At 57.0% G+C, this 21,228-nt stretch overlaps 1 protein-coding gene and 1 long non-coding RNA gene across 9 annotated transcripts; one reads left to right on the top strand and one right to left on the bottom strand.

The window, feature by feature from the left end:
- Positions 1–2,749: 2,749 nt before the first annotated feature.
- On the top strand, positions 2,750–8,783 carry LOC121820616 (uncharacterized). The gene is made up of 2 exons (XR_009595347.1): positions 2,750–3,205; positions 7,271–8,783. It is a non-coding gene; the product is annotated as an uncharacterized LOC121820616 (long non-coding RNA).
- A 1,420-nt stretch (positions 8,784–10,203) lies between these two features.
- Positions 10,204–18,513, bottom strand: GRB7 (growth factor receptor bound protein 7). 8 transcript variants are annotated; one of them, XM_060394888.1, is made up of 15 exons: positions 18,471–18,513; positions 14,258–14,414; positions 13,988–14,141; positions 13,650–13,806; positions 13,428–13,555; positions 13,266–13,343; positions 12,879–13,016; positions 12,430–12,540; positions 12,188–12,286; positions 11,815–11,895; positions 11,593–11,709; positions 11,351–11,411; positions 11,135–11,222; positions 10,938–11,031; positions 10,204–10,739 (listed from the first exon to the last, which is right to left on the bottom strand). In XM_060394888.1, exons 2-15 carry the CDS (start codon positions 14,407–14,409, stop codon positions 10,593–10,595), a joined length of 1,605 nt encoding a protein of 534 aa, XP_060250871.1. In that variant the 5' UTR covers positions 14,410–14,414; positions 18,471–18,513; the 3' UTR covers positions 10,204–10,592. The 8 variants fall into 8 exon arrangements, with proteins under 8 accessions (XP_060250871.1, XP_060250872.1, XP_027830402.1 ...); XM_060394889.1 differs by having other exon boundaries at positions 13,434–13,555; XM_027974601.3 differs by lacking the exon at positions 18,471–18,513 and adding an exon at positions 14,702–14,800 and having other exon boundaries at positions 13,434–13,555.
- Positions 18,514–21,228: the final 2,715 nt, after the last annotated feature.

Genomic DNA, 21,228 nt, shown 5'->3' with positions numbered 1-21,228 from the left:
TAGGAGAGTGGTGCTGGGATCACGTGGCTCTCTTCCTGTCTTGATAGCCTCTATTCTCTCTCAGAAAAGAATCTGAGAGCTGGTTTGGCCTTCTGCTCAGCCTCACCCAGAGCACCTTTCCCTTCCCCTGGGGAAGAGGTGGGAGGAAGACACTGCTGAAGTTCAGGACTAGCTAACATGGGGCCAGGTTGGTGGCAGCTTTCACGGCTCTGAGTTCAGCACCATCTCCCTCCCTTCAATACCACCAGACTGTCCTGAGGCTCTCCAGCTGGTTTTCCAATCTCAACAGTAAGGCCAAGGAGGGAAGAACGGCTTGGCAGCCTGCCCGTGTTTGGGAGCATTGAATACATTTAAAAATGGCCACTTGGTAGCCTTGGAGAGGATGATCTGTGGCTTTCCCCATCCTAACTCCCTTCCCAAAGCTGAAGCAGCTCAGGAAGAAGAGGAAAGGGAGGCAGGGAGACTCCTCTTTGGCTGAGGAGCCAGCTCGGCAGCTGACTGGGCTGGGGTTGGGGCTGAATGGACTTTCTTCCAGGCTGAGGATAGCTTCCTTTACTAATTCTCAGGAAGTGAGTGGATGCTTTAGAGGCAGCAGGGTGGGCCTGGCCTTGGAGGCCACCCCACACCTGCACCCTCCCCCTCCCCCATCTCTCCACACAACCAGGCCATTCACCCTGACTGCTCACTGCTGCGGTGCAAACCTCCACCTGCAGGCAACTGCCACCCCAGGGCAGGCAGAGGGCCAAGGACCTGGCTTCCTGGCCTCCCTCCCATCCCCTGGAATCCAGAGTCTGAGGAAGAGTTGGGGGCAAAGGGTGAGAGTCCTGGGAAGGCCAGGCCAGCTGAGGGCTGGCAGAGGAGCTCCTGCAGGACACACAAGGTCACAGGACACACAAGGTCAGGCTGCAGAGCATTCCCAGTCAGACAGTTGTTTGCATAAAAGCCAAAAGCCACTGCACCTGGGGTGGGGAGGCCCTCTGGGGAGGTGCTCCCTGGCTTGAGGGGAGAGGGGGAAGGAAGGTGTCATGGAAAGTCCCTGAAGGACACGGGGTGTTGAATTTGCTGCGGTTTTGTTTTTAACTCTGTCTTGACCTGTGAAGTAGGCAGCTGCCTCCCTTCCCCCCAAATAACAGACCTTCCCCCAGAATAACCGAACATACCCAAGGAAAGAGCCTGCAGTGGAAAGAATGGGGTTAGAGGGCCTGCGGGTGATGTCAAGCGTCCCCCTTCCCCAGGACTGAGGGGGCAGGGAGCCCCAGAGCAGCTTTTCCCATCACCTCACCTTTCCCCTCAACCCCCCAGTGCCCCCCCCCCCCCCCCCCCCCCCCCCCCCGCCCCCAAAGGGCTGCCTAGTCAAATAAACCACAGCCCTGGGGGTGGCGGCTGGTGGATGGGAAGTAGAGTGTGGGGTGGGGGACAGATGCTGCCTCCTTCCCCAGGCTCATCCTTCCTGGGGTTCCAGCCCCACGCCACCCCCACTGGAATCACAGCCTCAGCACCTCCACCTCCCTCTCCTTGCAAACTGTGTGCGTGCGCCCGCGATGGGGGAAAGCAGGAGAAAGCAGGCCAGTCACTGAATCCAGCAGAGCCCTGAAGTCTCCAAGAAACAAACGCTGGCCTCACTGATTCCAGCTGAGTGTCCGGACTCCTGGGTTGCAACCTCAGCCCTGCCGCTCTCTGGGTCACTCTGGGCACTTTGGTTTCTCTGTCTGCGCCTAGATTCCACCCCTACCCTACCCCGCCCGGAGTCAGGGGTTTCTGAAGTTCTTTCCAACAGACTCAGCCTGCCCTCAACCTCACTGCTCTAGCCAGGGCTTTCCCATTGTCCAGAAACAAGAATAGGAGAGAAAGAGGGTTTTGTCTGCTCTTCCTTCTCTCCCCCAAAACTCAGGCACTGGGAGGGAGGTGGGGTGCTGGAGCTAGGAGACTGGAGGCCTAAGATGTTCCCAAGTGGTCACAGGAACCCGTTCTATAAAATTCCAACCCTGGCCCACAAGCTGGGGGTGGGGTGGGGACAGGGCAGTGGATGGCGGGAGGCTCGGAATATGAGCAGAGAGGCTGCGTCTGAATCTCGGCCCTGCCCGCGCCGTCCTCTCTCAGGACCTTCTCTTAAATCTTCGTGGACCCTGACACCAGATTCCCGGGTTGGGGTTTCCTGGGAGAGGACAGCGAAGGCCGGGGTGGGGGCAGGGGGAAGGAGTGCGGTGGGAGGTGGGAGCTGAGGGGGGTGTGAGGGGAGGGGCAACTGCACTTCTGAGAAACAGCTCGGCGTCTCAGCAGCCCGCAGCCTAACCCCCTGCCTGCGGCTTCACAGCTCGCTCCTCCTGCCGCCCACGCCGCTCGGGGCCTCTCCGGGGGTCGGCAGCCCCCGCGGAGGCGGCGGCTGCTGGGGAGGAGCCGTGGCTCCGGGGACAGCGGAGTGGAACCCGTGGGGCGGGGTGGAAAATGGAGGAAGGCGTGGGTCGCGTGACACCCCAGAAGCAAAAACCCATCCTTTACTCGGGGTCCTGAGCGCTGGACCTCGGCGAGCCGTGTGTTCCCCGCCTCCTCCCCCAGCCCAGGTACTCTCCCATCACACCCGGAGCAGGATCCAGAAGTGAAACTGCTCAGGGTCACAGCCCAGCGCCGCCGCTGCGCCCCGCCCCGCCCTTCCGGGCACTGCAGCCTTGCAGGATCTCCCAGTGCTCGGGCGACTGCAGGGGAGGAAACTGGGGGAGGGGAAAGGGAAGTGCCCCGCGGGGCAGTCTGCAAAGCGAGGCCGTCTCTCCTGGGGGTGCCCGCTCGTAACAACGAGTGGGAACCTCGAGAGGCGCGGACTTAATAACTGCAGCCGAGGGACAGGCGCCTGCACTTCCCGTTACCGCCACTGGGTGTCACTGCAGCCGCACGGCTGAGCCGGCTCGGAGCCGTCGGGAGGACCCGCCGCGGGTCCCAGGGAGCGGGAAGACCCGAGCCTGCCGCGCCCGCGGGGTCCTGCCTGGCCTTCGCCCCTAGAGGCCCCGTGGTGCTTGGATGCGGTGTTCAGACCTCCCTCCACCCACTCGATCTCTCAAGGCCTTCACCCAGCCCACCGACGCTCCACGAAGAGCAAACTAATAATCCCCTTGCTCCGCGACGGATGGGTTCATTGCTGGGGCGCCGCGCGAGCCTCCTGCTGCTGGCCCGGGGATCGAAGGCGCATCTTCGACGGCTTCGGCGGGGCCCGGTGAGCTGAAAGTCAGCCCTCCCCAACCCAGCGGGCCCCCTGGCAAGGCGGGCCGGCCTTTCCACCGCAGAGGCGGAGGTGGCTCTCTGGAGCCAGACGCCCGCAGTTCCGCGAGGGTTCGGCCCGTCTGGCGCCAGAGATCGAGAAGAGGCAGGGGAGAGGGGAGAAGGAAAGGCGGGCAGTGGGTGCAGATCACGTGTTGCGGAGCCAGAGCTACTGCCAATGGGTCCCCGGATGACTCCTTCTCACCCAGCCCCCACTTCCCACCCCTAGCTCGTCCCTTGGATGTTTGGGACAGACCAGCTTGGGAGAAGGTAACCAAAAGGTGGGAACCTGTATGGGACTGATCTGAACGGTGTAAGAGGGCTGTGGGTGGGCCAAGGCTGGGAGAGAGGAGATAGGCTGGAATCTTTTGGAAAACTGAGATAGGAATGCCCACTTCTACTCTGCTGTGGATCTAACTCAGGGCACCAGTTGGGCACTAGATGCAGAGGAACATGTCCATTGGCTGCAGGTTTGCGGGGTGCAGGTGGCCCGTTCTTTCCGTGCCTACAGCTTCCCCTCAAACTCCAAGGTCACAGGGCCCAGCTCCACTACGGGGACCCTAAAGGGATCCATGAGGTGGAAGGAGTAGCACTGACCTCCCACTCTCCCTCGGTCTCCCCCAAACCACCTCAAGATAAACCCAATCCAAGTAAAAACAAACTGCTTACCATGAAAACACAGTTTTCGATAAATGGCCCTCTAGGTGCCCAGCATAGAAAAACTGGCCCCTTCAGTGGGACAGACCTGGGCTTGTAAGAGGACGCTAGAGGCCATCACAGCTCGACCCATATGCAGGTGCATTTCAGGCTTCATTAGGGCCTGGTGCAGCACAACACGTCTCAGCCCAAGTGGTACCCCCACTTCCCAACACCCCTTCCTGTATAAAGATCCTGGGGGCCAGCCTCAGCCCCCAGGATCACCCACTCCCCTGAGGCCCTAGATTCCAGTCTTCAACACCCAACTTCCCTAAGATCCAGTTCCTCCTTCTCCTCCCCCAGCTCCCCACCCCAGCTGGAAGCTCTGTGGGAAGAGACTACTGCACACCTCATACCCAAGCCCCAAAGCTGAGGTTCTTCCCCTGACCCCTCATCCCACCCCTCACCCCACCCCACTGCTGGGCAAGTTGGACCAATCTCTGACCTCTCTGGGTCCTCTTTTCTGCCTGCCAGACCAGATCAATGGTTCAGTCTTGAAAACTCTTTTTCTAAATACACCATGATGCCAAACTCCCAGATAAAAAGACAGTGCTCCCCCCAAAGCTCCCCAGCCTGCCCCCAAACCCCTACTGGAACCCTTGGATTCCCAGAAACTGTTAGAAAAGTGCTCATGTAGCTGGTTCAGAAGAAAGGATCCTTCCCAGTGGCCTTGGACTCTCCTGCCTCTCTCTTTTCCTCCCTCCCTCCCTCCTCAATGTGCCTGGCACTGGAGCAAGAGGAAGGAGCCAAGCAGGGCCACTGAGCCGAAGCTGACCCCTTAGGCCTGCACAGGGAGGTCCTCCACCATGAACTTGGAGGCTGCCTACATCTCATTGACCAGGGTGTCTGGGGAGCAGGGAGAGAATGAACTGGCCAGAGGTTTGTCTGTCTGGATGATCCTCCCAGAACATCCTAAGAGAGAATCCTGCCTATCTGTTCCCAGAGTCCAGAAAGTTGGCACCAGCCCTCTCTGACCTCCATACGTGAGCAGGCAGGGAGGCCCACCCTGTGGCCACACCCTCCCACAGGTCCAGGTGTACCCAGGACAGCTCTAGACCTTGGTGCCCAGCTCACAGCAGCCACACTAACCCCAGGAGCTGGTGTCTATGATGTGTCCATGATGTGCAGCAGGCCTTTCAGGGCCAACCCCCTGCATAGGCCCCACATCACCCTCTCTCAGTGCCTGCAACCTCTTCAGCAGAGGGAAATATGGGGAATTTCCTCTCCTAAAGGTTTTTTCTGATTTCTGAAATGTTCTTTAATAAGCACATTTTTAAAGATAATCAAACCCAATAACTTAATATTGAAAAGACATTATCTGAGGCTCTAGCCTGTACTTTCTCCACCTCCTTCCACCAGCCCAGATTTCCTTATAACCACAGGCCTCCGCTATCTGGCACGGCAGCTCTCCTTGGCAGTGCCTTCTGCTGTCTGGCCTCTGTGGGTCATGCTGCATCCTCAGAGCTGGGGAATCTTGCCCTGAGTCCCTCTGTGAGCTGAGGGGACCTCATCCCCCACACTCTCAACTGCTGCTTCTCCTCCAGGAAGCCAGCGATCTCAGCCAGTCACCAAGGACGTCCAGCTGCTGATTTCCAGTATCCAGCTCAAGGCTGAGCCAGCTACCTCTAAAGGCCCCCAGCAGCCCAGGTCCGTCAGAGTGGCCAGTACTGAGAATAGGGACAGAGAACAAAGGACAAGGCAGGGAAGGACTGTGTTCACCACTCGTGAGATGGGCTGAGCCTGACCTCTGTCCTTAATTGTATCTATGTCCTCAGGGGGCGGGGGGACTCTCCTTCAACCTCAGCTTCCCATTTGTAAAATGGGAATGATATCCATCTCACATATTCCAATTAGCGGATTGCCGTGTGCCTCATGCGAGGAGAGGTCACTGTGTCCTATCTTTATGCAGCCTAAATACCTGGACGTGCTTAAGAGGTGATTCAGGGACTTCTCTGGTGGTCCAGGGGTTAAGAATCCACCTTGCAATGCAGGGGACACAGGTTTGATCCCTGGTCGGGGAACTAAGATCCCACATGCTGTGAAGCAACTAAGCCTGCGCACCACAACTAGAAAGGCCACGCACCACAAGGAAAGATCTTGCGTGCTGCAACTAAGACCCAACCCAGCCAAAGAAACAAGTTTTTTTAAAAAGTAACTCATTCTAACCCTTTAACTCTCACCTCGGCCTGGACCCCTCGCACCCATACTTTGGAAGTTGGTCCTGGGCATCCATGGCCAGCACATAAGCCAGTACCAGCCAGCTCGAGCCCAAGGAGCAGCCACTGATGAGATGGTTCTGAGAACTATGGCAGGTGGCAGGGTGCACTGGTCCCTGGCTCCTCAAGTCTTACTAAAAAGAAACAAAATCTTCACCCCTCTCATTTCTGGATTGCAGTACTTTCTTCAGGGTAAATCCCCAGCAGGTTCCAGGCTGAGCATGGATGAAGCCTGTCTGCCCATCTCTGTCCGAAAGGCCTGACTCCCCGGCCTCTCCTCTCCTCAGGATTAGCCAAGGTTCGGGTGCTTCGGTCACATGTGGCCGCTGGGCCTGCCAAGTCCGGCCTGCCAAGCTGGCTGTGGCGACTGGTCCTTCTCAAAGTCACCCTAGGACAACACCACTTGCCAGCAGGACTGCAGAGGAGGAGGGGCTCTCCAGGGGAGGATCCCCTGGATCCTCGGTTTAGGAATTCCACCTGGAAGTCAGGCAGTCGTGGGGGAGCAGAACAGCCAGGACCTGGCTGTCCCACTGTAATTTGGGGCCATTCTGAGGAGTCAGTTTCCTCACCTGCAAAATGGGATCCCACCTCATGCCCAACCAATTGCAAAGACGATGCTTATACAAAATTAAAGCAGAATGAATCGCAGGTACTGATTCATTGTACCAATGCATTCATGTACCGAATCGCATGTATGCTCAGTCATGTCCCACTCTTTTCGACCCCATGGACTGTAGCCTACCAGGCTCTGTCCATGGGATTTTCCAGGCAAGAATACTGGAGTGGGTTGCCATTTCCTTCTCCAGGGGTTCTTCCAGACCCAGGGATCAAACCCAGGTCCCCCGCATTGCAGGCAGACACTTTACCCTCTAAGCCACCAGGGATACAGTCCATGGAGTTCTCCAGGCCAGGATACTGGAGTGGGTAGCCTTTCCTTTCTCCAGGGGATCTTCCCAAGCCAGGAATCGAACCAGGGTCTCTCACATTGCAGGCGGATTCTTTACCAGCTGAGCCACAAGGGAAGCCCAAAATACTGGAGTGGGTAGCCTATCCCTTCTCCAGCAGATCCTCCCCACCCAGAAATTGAACCGGGGTCTTCTGCATTGCAGGTGGATTCTTTACCAACTGAGCTATGAGGGAAGCCCATCGCCAAGTACCGATTACTCAGCTTCAAACAGTGTCAACGCATGGTCATGACTACACTCAACCTCTCCCCTAACCTCTAGGTTATTTTAAAAACAAAGTTGAGAAGAGGACTTAGGCCAAGGGGTCCCTTCCAGGACTGCTGCTGCCAGTGCCAACCCACTCCTCCACAGGAGACCCTCCAGCACTAGTAGAATGCACTTTCTTAGAATCCGAAAGCTATAATGTGAGGAGCTCAAAGACCCTAGGAGGAGATTTAAATGCTGCTGCTGCTGCTGCTGCTAAGTCACTTCAGTCGTGTCCGACTCTGTGCAACCTGATAGACGGCAGCCCACCAGGCTCCCCCGTCCCTGGGATTCTCCAGGCAAGAACACTGCATTGGGTTGCCATGTCCTTCTCCAATGCATGAAAGTGAAAAGTAAAAGTGAAGTCACTCAGTCATGTCTGACTCTTAGTGACCCCATGAACTGCAGCCTACCAGGCTCCTCCGTCCATGGGATTTTCTAGGCAGGAGTACTGGAGTGGGGTGCCATTGCCTTCTCCAAGATTCAAATGAAGGAGCATTAAAGACCTTTGGTGAAAAGCCTCAGCTGCACTTCTAAGCAGCATGAGTACCAACTACCAGCCATAGTAAATGAGGCTGTTTTGGGTCTCCCAGTCTTTTCCAGTGGCCCAGTCAAGATCATGCAAAGCGGAACTATCCAGTTAAGCCAGAAAATCATGAGAAATAATTTTTAAGCGCCCCCAAACCAAGCTGAGGACCTCCTTGGTGGTCCAATGTTTAAGAATCTGCCTGCCAATGCAGGAGACTCGAGTTTGACCCCTGGTTCAGAAAGATCCCACATGCCACGGGGTAACAGCCTGGGCGCCACAACTACTGAAGCCCACGAACCCTGGAGCCTGTGCTCTGCAAGCAGAGGAGCCGCCACAGAAAGAAGCCCACGCGCCAAGCTAGAGCAGCCACACTCACTGCAGCTAGGGAAAGCCCGCGCACAGCAATGAAGACCCAGTGCAGCCAAAACTAAAAATAAATAAGACACTTTTTTAAACTCTTTTTAAAAAAAAGCGGAGACGTCATTTCACTCATAAGTACTTCAGAATGAATCTCTTAAATGTAAAGACTTAAAAAAAAAAACCCATAACCACAATACCACTATCACTCTTTAAAAAGTTAACCATAATTCCTTAATATTATCAAATATCTCATCAGAGTTCAAAGTTTCCCCAATTGCTCATAAATGCTTCTTATAGTTCACTAGTTTGGATTTGAATCAAATAGGTCAACACGTTACATCTGCTTGATAAGTGTCTAAATTTCTTGAAACCTAGAGATTTCCCATCTTTTCTTTTCTTGTAATTTTTTGTTATTGAAGAAATCGGGTTATCTGTTCTGTAGTTTCCCAGTCTGGATTTTGGTCATCGTATCCCTATGTGTCATTTCACATGTTCCTCTGGTTTTTTTTAAAACTCGTCATTGGATGCAGGGAGCTTGATTTCTTGGCAAAAATAATGCCTCAGTGAGTTTCATGTATCTGGAGGGAGGTTCTATCTCTTTGTGATCTGCAGACTGAGCAGCATTTCAGGGGTTGCCAATCTGATACCTTTCTTATAAAGCTTTCCCATCATGTAAAAGCTGAAACTATAAAGCTCTTAGACAAAATCATAGACTGGCATGGGCAGAGGCCAGACCCTGCAGGGTCTATCTGAGCTGAAGTGGAGGCATCGTGCGGGGAGGGGGCAGGGAGCAGGCAGAGTGCTATTTTGGAAATACCACTCTTGATGTTGAAGGACAGATTGGAGAGGAAGCCAGACTCGGGGCTGAGTGCTGTGGGATTCCATCATGGCTTTCTGGAGAAAACAGAACAACAAACAGCACAGAAAACAGTGGAACCAACTACAAGGACAGAAAGCAGATCTTCAGTTGGGGAGGGAGAGGGGTTGAGGAGGGAGGAGTTGAACACAGGGACCCACTGGAGGTAAGGTAATGGAGCCACTGTGTGACTTGGTGGTGACGGACTGTGCGTTTGTCAGGACTCGTTACCCTACCAGGTAGCCCAGGACTTGCTGAGGACATGGATGCTGTCTAACCCATCTCTGGCTCCCAGGCCCTGTTAGAGTGACCTCCATGGCTTTAGGTCCCGTCAGAAAGCCTCACCTGGATGACAGTTCCCTGTTTGTTCATTCATTTAACAAGCCATCCTTAGGCACCTACTATGAGCCAGTAGGTGGTACCAAGACTCTACTGGGTACCAAGACTCTACTGGGTACCAAGACTCTCTGATGACCAAGAGCTCCTCAAGAAACATCAGGCTTGGGGACTTCCCTCGTGGTCCAGTGGCTAATGTAGGGGGCCCAGGTTCGATCCCTGGTCAGGGAACTAGATCCCACATATGACAACTAAGGAGGTCACATGCCTCAACTAAGACCTGGTGCAGCCAAATAAATATTTTAAAGAAAGAAAAAAACATCCAGGTTTGGCTGCACGTGGCCTGGATCCATCTGACACATTTTCAGGAGTTTGACTGGTGCCCATCTCTCCTGGTGGGCTTCCCTGATAACTCAGTTGGTAAAGCATCTGCCTGCAAAGCACCCAGATAAGTGCCTGGGTCAGGAAGATCTGCTGGAGAAGGGATAGGCTTATTCTTGGACTTCCCTTCTGGCTCAGCTGGTAAAGAATCCTCCTGCAAAGCGGGAGAGCTGGGTTCAATCCCTGGGTTGGGAAGATCCCCTGGACAAGGGAAAGGCTACCCACTCCAGTATTCTGGCCTGGAAAATTCCATGGACTGTATAGTCCATGGGGTCGCAAAGAGTCAAACACGCTAGCAACTTCCACTTTCACCTCTCCTGATCACCCCCCAGCCCCAGCTAGCCAGACCTTGACAGACAGAACTCACAGGTGTACCAAAAAATAATCTTTATTGTCACTAGTATAAAACAGATCAACTGGCCTCTCAGTCTGTACAAAATGTGGGGTGTAAAGACCACCTCGGCTGCCCCCATTTCTCCCATAGTGTCCTGTCCCAGAGCAGCACCCAGGAGCTCCGTGAAGGGGAGAAGGCCACACAAGTGCCTTCCCTGAAGGAGAAGTTGAGGGTGGACTGAGCAGGGAGCACCTTCTGCCTGAGGGAGGCAAGGAGCAGAGGAGAAAACTGGATTAGGGGAGCTCCCGGCCATTCATGATGATCCTGGCCTCACCTTCTGCCCACTCTGAGTCCGCTCTGGGGCAGGCAGCTCCGGAGGAGGAGGGCAGCCTGGGGTGGGCCGAGATGTGACCAGCCCATGCAGTGGTCAGAGGGCCACGCGGGTGCAGCAGTAGCGCAGCAGGCAGGGCAGGATGCCGCGGTTCAGCTGGTGGAACTCCACGAGCTGCAGCAGGTCGGTGAAGCGAGTCTGGCCGTCATCCATGCTGAAGTACAGGCGCCCCTCCTCCTCGCTCTGGGGTGTGGCCACAGGGGTGGGAAGTCAGGGAGGGGTGAGGGCCTGGAGGAGCGCCCTCCTGGGCCAAGGCTGAGGTCCCCATTGCTTGTGCAGCAGCAAGGAAAGAGGGAAGACCCCAGGCACCCTGGGGGCGGTGTGGGGAGGATGGGCTGCTGGCAGTCCCGCGTTTGTACGGCAGGAAGCAGGGATACTCACTGGCAGGATAAGGTAATGTTTGACTTTCTGCACGTGGCACAGAGAAAGCACAAAGCCCTGTGGGTTCCGCTGACTCTCTCGGACCAGGAACAGGCTGCCAGGAGACAAGGCAACGTGACCCGAGGACACAAGGCCACCACCCGGACCCAGGTCTGTTTCCTCCCTGGTCTGCCGCCCTGCCCAGCCTAGTCCCTTACCCATCAACCAGGCCCTGCTGCCCAATGAGCCGCTGGCTCTCCTCCCGAGAAATGCGTCCATGGAACCAGGGTTGGGTGCGGTGGATAGCTGGGGTGAGAGGAGGCAGATGGGTGGTCACTCCGGGGCGGGGACCCTCCTTCTCACCACCCGCAACAGGAATGCTCAGAGAAGCCATACCAGCCCCCGCCCCGAGGACGCCGGGCCTTCTCACCCACCTGCACTGAGGCTTGTGCCCGAGCTGGGGGTGGGCAGGCTGAGACGGTGGTTCGTCTTCTTCTGCAGAACAGTGGGAGACACGGGGGATCAGGGCACAGCTGGAGCATTACCAGCCCCTCAAGATTAGAGAGCCTCTTTCTGCAGCTGGGTGCCTCCCCTCGCCCCTCGCTTTCCTCTTCCCGCTCCATGGGAGCCCAGATGGAGAGCAGTACAAACACGCAGCTGAGTGTAGCCCCCTCACCCGCCAGGCCTGGGCCTCCTCCAGGGCGGCGCTCAGAGCTTCCCGGGGGTTCTCAATGACACGCCCGGCATGGCCGGAGAAGTCCATGGCCACCAGAGTGTTGTCTGAGACACTCCTCTGCAGGTTGGACAGGACGGGAGAGGGGTCAGATGGGACCTCAGTATCCCTGGCATGGGGCCTGGGTGCTCCCCTCCCCCTCCCACAACATCCTGTAACACTCACCGAGGGTGGGGAACCCCCACAGGGTGGGCACAGGTGGCGGCACAGTGTCTGCTGGTAATTCTTATACAGCTGTACCCCAAACTGCGAGGTGGAGAGAAAGAAGGCCAGAGGTCACACAGATGCTGGGGGCTCCGCTGTGGCGCCCCGCCCAGACCAGGACTCCCCAAGAATCGGGCAACATCCCTGCACCTGGCTGAGGGGCTTTCTGGAGCCAGAGCTGCAACTCCAGTCTTGGACCAAGGATTCTGAGAGAGCAAGGCTATGATGATGCCGTCTCATTCCAGAGACTTCCTGGGGGCAGAACTATAACTCCTCCCTCACGCCAGGGATCCCGAGAGCCGGGTCAGCACCCCAGCCAGCGCCAGGACCTCACCTTGAAGAGGCGGAAGGCGGCTAACCAGCAGGAGCGGCTCTGCTCATCCTCAGTGCAGAAGAGGTGAAGCCCCTTGTGGCCATTTCGAAGCTTATTTGGCTGCGGGGAGAGGAAACTGCCTGGTCCCACATCTGCCTTTAGAACCAGATGTTGTCTCCTTTCTCCATGGGGCAGGGCAGGGTGCAAGGAGAGGAGTCTGGGGGTCCCAGAAGCAGCTCAGAAGCCCCAGGTAGGATCCTCACCTTGATACAGAAGCCAAAGTCTGTGGGCATCCCGTAGAGCTTGCGGCCCTGGGTCACCACATACACATTGGACTCGTTCACATCTGCTACGTACTGCAGGTGCCTCGGATCCTGTGCAGCACGAGTGAGCAAGACTGTACAGGCAGACCCTATCCCCCTCTCAGCATCCCCCCTCAACCAGCTGGGGACAGTTCAGGCCCAGAGAGGAGCAGAGAAGTGCCCCGGGTCACACAGCACATAGAAGCAGAGCCAGGACTTGAACTCAGTTCACCTGGCTCTCCCATTGCTACCTTCCAGGGCAGGTGAGCTGGGAGGGGAAGAGGGGTAGCTGAGGGTCTCAGGGCCTAGAGGGTGAAAGGTCTAGGAGTTCCCGCAGAGAAGGGGCAGCTCCTAGAAGCACCAGGGATGGGGTCTCCGAGGGGCCGGGGCTGTCACCTTTAAGACCTCACCTTGGAAGTGCCCTTGGTGGAGTAATACAGGCCAGAGCGGCGCAGGAAGCAAAAAAAACGTTTCCAAAGCTTGCGCCCTGACCCCCGGAGCTGCAGGAAGCCCTGGATCTCTGGGAAGCTGCCTGCATTCAGGAAGTTCTGAGGATAGGAGAGCAGGGTGAGAGGCCTCGAGGTGGCCACACACACACACACACACACACAGAGGCCTTCCTAGCACCTGCCTCAGTGGCAGGGGTTTACATTTACTGTCATTTAACAGAGGAAGAAACTGATGCTTAGGGCGGTGCTGGGCTTTCCACCCCATAGAGGGATGGCATGGACTTCAGGGCTAAGAAGCCCTGGGCGATCCTGGGGAGTCAAGGCCATGAAATGGGAGTGGGCCCTCACCTGGATGATGTCCTCATGGGACATGCCCGTGTGTGCATCCAGACAGCTAGAGACCATCTTTTCTGGGAAGAGGGAGTGCTGGGGGCAAAAGGAGCCAGGAGTCAGGACTGAGGATCCGGGTGGGGGTTGGGGTGTCCGGGCCCAGACCCCCCTGTTACGCACACTCACTGGAGTGCTCTTGAACAGCTCGTATTTGGCAAAGTTCTTCCGGAAGACGATGCGGCTGTCTCCACCAATGGGCCAGGCAGCCTGCACTTCTGCCACTGACTCATGATCCTCCAAGGCCCGCTCTGGGGTCAAGGGCAAAAAGCAGGGGTCAGTGGAGGCCAGTCAGGTGTGAAGCACTGCCTCCCAGGCTAGGCAGTCCCCTGCGGCCCAACTTACCCAGTGCTAGGTAGGGGTGGCACTCCACCAGCCCCCAGTTCTCGTCACTCAGGGAGTGAGATCGCTGCACCAGCATCTCGCACACATAGCGAGCCGTGGCCCCTGCCGCCACCTCCACCGAGCGGCAGGTCCCATCTTCGCTGTACACCTTTATGACCTGCACCCGAGGAATGGCCGGTGAGGCGGGCAAGGGCAAAGGGTGGTTCTCTCCCATCCCCCTCTGCTCTACCCTCTGGGATCCTTGACCAAGTCCCCTCCACCCAGCCAAGGCGGCACTATATCTGCCCCATCCCCCAGCACCCCATGCTCCCTGCCTTCTCTTTCCCAGGGAAACTCACATGGGGGCAGCTCGTGTCTCGAGGGAGCAGCCCCCTTGCACTGGAGGACCCCCCAAGAATGGGGCTCTGTGAAGAAGGACTGCAGAGCTCGGGGAAGGGGTTGGGGATGGAGGGCAGAGAGGTTGACTGTAGCTCCTCCTCTCGAAGAAGTTTCCTGGGGCGGGAGATGGAGGGGAGGAGTTGCTAGTAAGCTTCTGTGCATTACCCTAGTGCTGACTGCTCCCCCCAGCTCCCCCCAGCCTCCCTCTGTCAGCCGACACCCCACTTTACCTGCTGGTTGGAATGGGCAGAGGCTGGGACCTCTTCACCTCCCCAGACAGAGGGGCATTGAGAGGTGGGGGAGTCCCAGGAGGGGTCCCAGAGGCCAGGTACAGGTCTTCTGGGGAGCTGCTGAGATGAAGTGGAGACAGACCCAGCTCCATGACCTCTGAGGGAGAAGAGGAACAGCTGCTCTTGTGCCCTTGTCCTGGGGAGAGGGGCCAAGGGGACCCAGACCTCCTTCACCCTTCTGTCAGGCGCCCCTCAGAGTTTATCTGGCCCCTCCTCGATCCGCAACTAACTGGAGTTCCCTGGAGCCTCTGGGGAAGGGCAGCGTTGAGTCCCTGTTACAAAAAGGGACTCTGAGCCCTGAAAAAGAAGCACTCCTGCCTCATCACAGGTGAGACAGGGAGCAGAGCTCAGCGTTTGGACTCCCAGTCCAGCGCTCTTCCTTACCCCAGGTTGCCCAGGGGAAGAGCGGTGAGGGTCCCCTCACCACAGGCCAGGCAGCAGCGACGGACTCCCTGACCCCCACACAGCGGGGCTCAGTGGCACCCTTGCACTTCCCAGTGTGGGGCACTCACTCCTCTGGGCTCTGCCCCAGGTTTTCCCAGCGCTTTGTTGCCAGAGCCTGTTGTGGCAACGCCTGCTCAAGCGCTGAGTGATGCACAGAAGGAGAGAAGGAGGTGGGGAAGGACAGGAACCAGGAGGACAGGAGGCGAGCTCAGTTGCAGTGGGAAGAAGGCGAGTCTGGGGCCTGCGCCCCAGCGGCCCCCAAACCTTGTGTGCCTTCGTTAGACCCCTCCCCCTCCCCAACTTTCTTGAGGCCTCAACGCCAGAGCCACCTCCTCTGAGAAGCCTTCCAGGATTTTCCACATTCAGACTGAAGGGCTCCCTCTGGGCCCTGTGCTGGGGCCTCCGCACCTGTCTTATCCACCCACTGGTCTGAAGATGCCCAGCCATCCCAGGCAAGGCCAGGGTCTTACCCATGTTTTATTGCCCACAGGCACTACACGGCATCCAGGACAAGGATAGAAGAGATGGGGCAAGGATGGCCACCAGCAGGTGGAGGCATCGCAAGCCCCTCCTTCCCAGGAACCAAGACCCTTTAGGCTGGGCTGAGACCTGGGAGGACCTGGGAGGACCTACAGTTCTGTCCCCTGCCTGTGCTCCAAATACTGGGCCAGCGCTGTTAGCTTGCCTAAGGCACCCAAGATCTGCCCCCCTTCCCCGCACCTGGGATGAGACAGGTCCCCAACCTTTAAGTGAGGACAAGAGGAGATTTGGGGGACAGGTGAGTCAGGGTGGGGCGGGACACACTGCCTGGAGCTCTCCATTCACCCTTGACTCATCTCCACTACTTCCTGGCTTAGGAGAAACACAAACAACCCTGCCTCTACCCATCCCCTCCACTCCCCCCCCCACCACAAGAACAGGATTGGGGAGGAGGAAGATGTGGGGGGGGGGGGGGAGGCTGAGGCTCCTCTGACATCATCTCCTCCTCCCCACCTTTGGCCTACCTCCAGTCCAGGTCCAGGTGCAACCTGCAAAGGGCCCCAGGTAGCCACCACCCAGCCCAGGAGCCCCCTCACCCAGGCGGGAGAGAAGAAAAGCCTGGCCGGGATTCAGAAGCCCATCTGGAGTGGAGCTGACCTCACAGGGGTGCCCCTGGGGTACCTAAAGTAACCCAAAGAAACATGCAGTGCTCCTTCTCCTGTCCAGAGCCCCCCAGACTTGCATTCTGCTGCTGCTGCCCACCCTTAGCATCCAGGACTCGGCTGGCCCGGGAGGGTCTCATCCTTATCATCCCTGGGAAATGAGGGTCCTTTTAATTCATATACTCTCCTGGGCGTTCTGATCAAAGGCATACTCAGCAGCAGGAGTGGAAAGTCAAGACACACAGGAAGACAGACACAGACAGGCAGACAGGGGAAGGCCAGGAGGGAGAGCCAGCGACGAGGCTGGGGGCCCTGCCAGGAAGGGAAAGATCCACCTACCATGGAACACCAAGAGACACCAGCACGTCAACACCAAAACACAAGGCCCCCACTCCCACCCCCGTCTAACCTCTGGCAAACAGCCCTGCTCACTTCATCCCAGGGGGGACTAGGGGAAGGGCTGCAGGAACCACCCGCTCCAGGAAGCCAGAGACCAACAGTGGCGTGGTCTGAGACCAGGAGGCCTGGATCCTCTCCCATCCCAGAGGGAAGGGGAATCTGGGCAGCGTTTGGAAAGGGAGAGGGTAGATTTGAATCAGACTTGAGTCTGGCCTCTGTGGGGGGCGGGAAGGCTGACTCTGGATGGGTTTAGCCTTCAGATCCCATCACCCAGCTCTCCAGACCCCTCTAAGGAAGGACAGGACTCGGGAGTCAGGACCAAAGAGAGGAGAGGCGAGAGAAACCGATCCTAGCTGTCTCCCCTGGGCAGCCCCCTCAACCACCCCCAAGAGACCTGAAACTTTCCAACTGGGGCCCTGGGAAGGTTATATTGAAGAAATCGACCCCCACATCAATCTGTCCCCTTAGTACTGTGACTCCCTTCTGCGACTTCCCCGCCCCCGTGGCTCGGGCCCCACCCTCCTTCCAGCCCTCCCGCCTCCAGCCTCCTTGTTTACTTCCTGAATCTTGCCCCACCTGGCTGGCCCCGAGGGTGGGTGGCAGGGCTCAGGGTAGAAGGCCGGGCCGGTAGAAAACAAGGCCACCTTCGGTACCGGGTGGGGTGGTGGGGTGGGGTGGGGAGGGGCTGGAGCTGGGGCCTGGAGGTGGCGGGAAGGCCCCCGCCAGGCCCAGGAACCCCACGCCCCGCCCGCATCGGGATTTAGTTAGGAGGAAGGCTTTACCTGTGGGGGAGCCCTTAGGGTGAGGGCTCAGGTGAGGAGGCGGGAAACCCCTAGCTGACCTGGAGCTGGGGGAGGGCCCCCGGACCCTGCGGCCCCGCCCCCTCCCTCACTAGGGGAAAAACATCCAATGGGAATGAGGGGGGCAGCTCTTTTAAAGTTTAATTCGGGAAGAATGCTAGAGTGTCTGTGGAGTTAATCATTACAGGCTGCTTGCCTTCACGGGGGGCCCCCCCAGCACGATAGCGGGGGGTGGAGAGGGGAGAGCAGAGTCCAGGACAGGCAGACCAAGAGGGGGCATTCTCGAGGCGCAGTGGGGTTGGAAGGCCTGGCAAGGGCAGGCAGGAGTATTCTCCATCCCCAGCGTGCCAGGGAGACCCCGACTGGGATGAGTCTTCCCCAAGACTGTTCAGACGGACAAGGCAATCTGCCCCCCTCCCCCATGCGCACAGCGCACCCACTCTCCCCAGGCCCTACTGCGCTGCAGACCCCCAGCATCTATCCCTTCAGCCTACCTAGACCACTTCTTTCTTAAGCCAGAGGGACCACCCCCCTCCCCGGGGCCTGTCCCACCCCCTACCTTCCCACCGGAGGGCTGTGCTGAGTCGCTCAGTTCAGTTCAGTTGCTTAGTCGTGACTGACTCTTTGCGACCCCAAGGACTGTAGCTCGCCAAGCTCCTCTGTCCATGGGGATCCTCCAGGCAAGAATACTGGAGTGGATTGCCATGCCCTCCTCCAGGGGATCTTCCCAACCCAGGAATGGAATTGAACTGGGGTCTCCTGCATTGCAGACAGATTCTTTACCAGCTGATCTACCAGGGAAGCCTGTATTGCTGAGTACGGATGCAATTCAGAGAATCTGTCTCCTTTACTGCCCTCCAAATTGGAGGGTGCCCCACTGCCCCCACAGAGACATCTGTCTTTAATAAAGACTTGGGGGAACTCAAACTGGGGTCAAAGCAGACGGAGCCTGGAGACACTTGGGGCTGCCCCCTCGGCTTGGGACACCCCTCCCAGCTCTCTCTCTGGGGACGTGGGGAGGGGCTAGTTTCAGCGGGAAATCCGCCCCTCTCGGGGAGGAAAGAATCTGGATTCCTGCTTCCCTGACCCCATCAGCAGGTTGGAGTGTGTGTTTGGGGCTGTTGGGGGGCGGGGTGGAGAGGGACGAAGGAATGGAGAGAACAGGGAGTGAGAACAGGGAAAGACCGAGGGCAGATAGTGAGGAGGGGGCAGGATGGGAGGCTGGAGGAAAAGAGAAAGTGAGGCCTCCAGGAAAACACAGCAGGAGGCGGCATCTTTCTCCATATTCTCCAAAGATCTCCACATCTTTCTCCGGGATCTACTGGTGCTCCCCGCCCCCAAGACGAAGTGCCGCGCTCTGGTCCTTACCTGGACCCTGGGTGTTGGCACACCTGGCTGGGGCCACCGATTTAGGAAGGGAGATGCCAAGCTCTTAACTACCTGTCCCCCCCACCCCCTTCCCCGCCCTTGGCCTGACATCACTGAAGAGGGGAAGGGAGGGGGAGCCGGGCGGCCTCCTGTCCTGCCCACCTGGGCAGCCATCCAGTCAGCTCCTGGCCCTGAGACTGGCACAGCCTGGGGCCCTGGTGCAGCTGGGAGTGGGAGCAGATTGTCGTCTGCAACCAGTCTCGGTGCCCTTACCTGGAGGAGCCCCAGCTGGAGTAGCAGGACACAGGGTCCGAAGTCCGGCGCTGTCTAGGAACCTCAGGTACCTGGGCTTGATCTCAAACCCCCTCCCTCTTCTCTACAGGTGTAGGAGAGTGTCCCGACTTTGAACGTAGGAGTCGGGGGAGGTTGAGCTCTGTTGTCCAGGCTTCTGACCCAAGGAAACAAATTATCTTGGGCAGGTGGGGGCGGGGCCTGAGGGAGGGGCATGGGAGGAGGAAGCACTGGAGGAGGGGCGGGGACTCCCTGACACTCTACCCTGGCTGGGATTGTTTTTGTCTTTCTGTAGCAGGTGCCAGGGGAGAAACAGTCAAACTGTACAGCCCCGAAAGCAAAGATCTAGAGTCCTCATGACCTGGGAGGGAGGAGCAGGGACCTGGAAGATCAGAGAAAAGGGACTCGCCTACTCTTCCCCACGCCCCTTCCCAAATCTGGTCTGTTCATTGCCCAATTTAGGGGGCCTGTCTGCTGCTTAGGGTCTTACCCCTTGGGGCAAAGGGCACTCTATGAAAGAGGGAAGCCAGCCAGAAGGATGTCCAGCAACACGGCCTGCCCCTTGACCTCCAGCCACAGTCTGACCACCCAGGCTGCACCCTGGCCCCTCAGGGGCACCCAGCATATACCCTCCCTTCTAAGCAAAGTCCACAGTCTCAGGTTTTCCTTCTGAAATTGAAGGGGTTAGGCAAGGTCTCCCAGTGGCAGAAGTCGTTTGGGGAAAGCTCTGGCCAGGTGCCAGGGGACTCCCCTTAGCGCTGGCCTTCAGCAGTAGGCAAACACAAGGTTGGAGAGAGGGCCTAGGAGACTGAGATCAAAGGCACCAGCCGCATCCCACAAGTGGGTGACAGTTCAGTAAACAAACAGTTCATAGGGGTGATAAGAGATCTGCCCTGGGGGACCTGGAGGAGTGACTGGATGCTCAACTTTCCCCAAACTCAGTTTTCCTTGAAAAAACCAGACTGGACTAAGTGAAGAAGTGGGGAAAGAGGCAAGGTCACCTGGGTCACTGGATATCATGTGAAAAACACGGTAGACAATTCACTCAATCAATTCTTCATTCACTCAGCTAATATTTGTTAAGTACCTACTATATGCCAACCGCATGCTTGGCACTGGGGATATAGTGAGCAACAAAACAGATCCCACCGTTATCTTCATGCAGCCCAATCGGGGAGACTGATGTTAATCAAAGAACCAGGGCTTCCCTGGTGGTCCAGTTATTAAGAATCCACCTTACAATGCAGGGGACACCAGTTCAATCCCTGGTCTGGGAAGATCCCACATGCCGTGGAGCAACTAAGCCCGTGTGCCGCAACTACTGAAGCCCGCAAGCCTGGAGCCAGTGCTCCACAACGAGAGAAGCTACCACAACTGGAGAGTAGCCCCAGCTTGCTGCAACCAGAGAAAAGCCCAAGCAAAGCAACGAAGACCCAGCGGCAGTCAAAATAAAAAGAAATCAAAGGATCACACAAATAATAAGAGATGACGGGAGACAGCTATGCTGGGAAAACACACAGGGAGTTAGGGAAGACTTCTCCATGGAAGTGAGAGTTGAGCAGAGGGGAAGTTGTCTGGATTGAAGGATTTGGATTGGTGGATGCGAAGGGGGAGCACCTTTCATGATGATGAAACAAGTGCCAAAACCCTTGACAAAAGGGGACAGAGCATGCAGAGGCAGAGCAGGGTGGAGAAGGGAGAGGAGCCCACAGGTGTGGCTGAGCACGTGTGAGAGGTGTGGGGAAAGGCTTTGTACTCAACTGTGTCCCTCAAAGTGTGGCCTCCAAATCTGCCTGGGCTTGTGTAAAAACACAGATCCCTGGGTTTCCCTGGTGGTCCAGTGGGTAAGACTCCTCCTGCCAATGCAGGGAACACAGCTTCGATCCCCGGTCCAGGAAAATTCCACATGCCATTGGGCAACTAAGCCTGTGAGCCGCAACTACTGAGCCAGCCTGTCTAGAGCCCATGATCCACAACAGGAGAAGCCATGGAAGTGAGAAGCCTGGGAATCGCAAGTGGAGAAAAGCCCAAGCGCCAACAAAGACCCAGCACAACCAAAAATAAATAAAATGCAACTTTAAAAAACCAAGCAAACAACAACAAAGAAACAGATCCCTGGGCCCCTCCCCAACTACTGAAACTTGGTCTCTGGGGACAAGACCCAGGAATGTATGGTATTGACAAGCCCTCAGGTGGTTGTTCTGTAAACCAGGTTTAAGAGCCATCCATCCTGTCTGTCCAGACCAGCAGGAACTATGGGCTGAGGCCAGACCCTGCAGGGTCCATCTGAGCTTAAGTAGAGGCCCAAAGGAGCGGGCAGATTTATATTTCAGAAAAATCACTCTGGATGTTGAAGGACAGGATAAGTTGGAAAGAGAAACCAGACTCAAGAGGGCTCAGTGCTATAGGAGTCCATTTATATGACTTTCTAGAGGGGGCAGAATGCTAAGGACAGAAAACAGATCTG

Source organism: Ovis aries, chromosome 11, assembly GCF_016772045.2.
Source record: "Ovis aries strain OAR_USU_Benz2616 breed Rambouillet chromosome 11, ARS-UI_Ramb_v3.0, whole genome shotgun sequence".
Classification (NCBI taxonomy): domain Eukaryota; kingdom Metazoa; phylum Chordata; class Mammalia; order Artiodactyla; family Bovidae; genus Ovis; species Ovis aries.
The sequence above is the reverse complement of the archived record's forward strand: the minus strand, read 5'-3'. Positions and strand labels throughout refer to the sequence as shown.

Excerpts from the sequence above, each read along its gene's own strand:
- GRB7 (XM_060394886.1), bottom strand. The coding sequence starts at position 14,409 with ATGGAGCTGGGTCTGTCTCCACTTCATCTCAGCAGCTCCCCAGAAGAC. Across the intron at positions 13,807-13,987 it reads GAGACACGAGCTGCCCCCAT|GTCATAAAGGTGTACAGCGA; the intron begins GTGAGTTTCCCT and ends CCTCGGGTGCAG. Across the intron at positions 13,344-13,427 it reads TCAAGAGCACTCCAGTGAGT|CACTCCCTCTTCCCAGAAAA; the intron begins GTGCGTAACAGG and ends TTTTGCCCCCAG.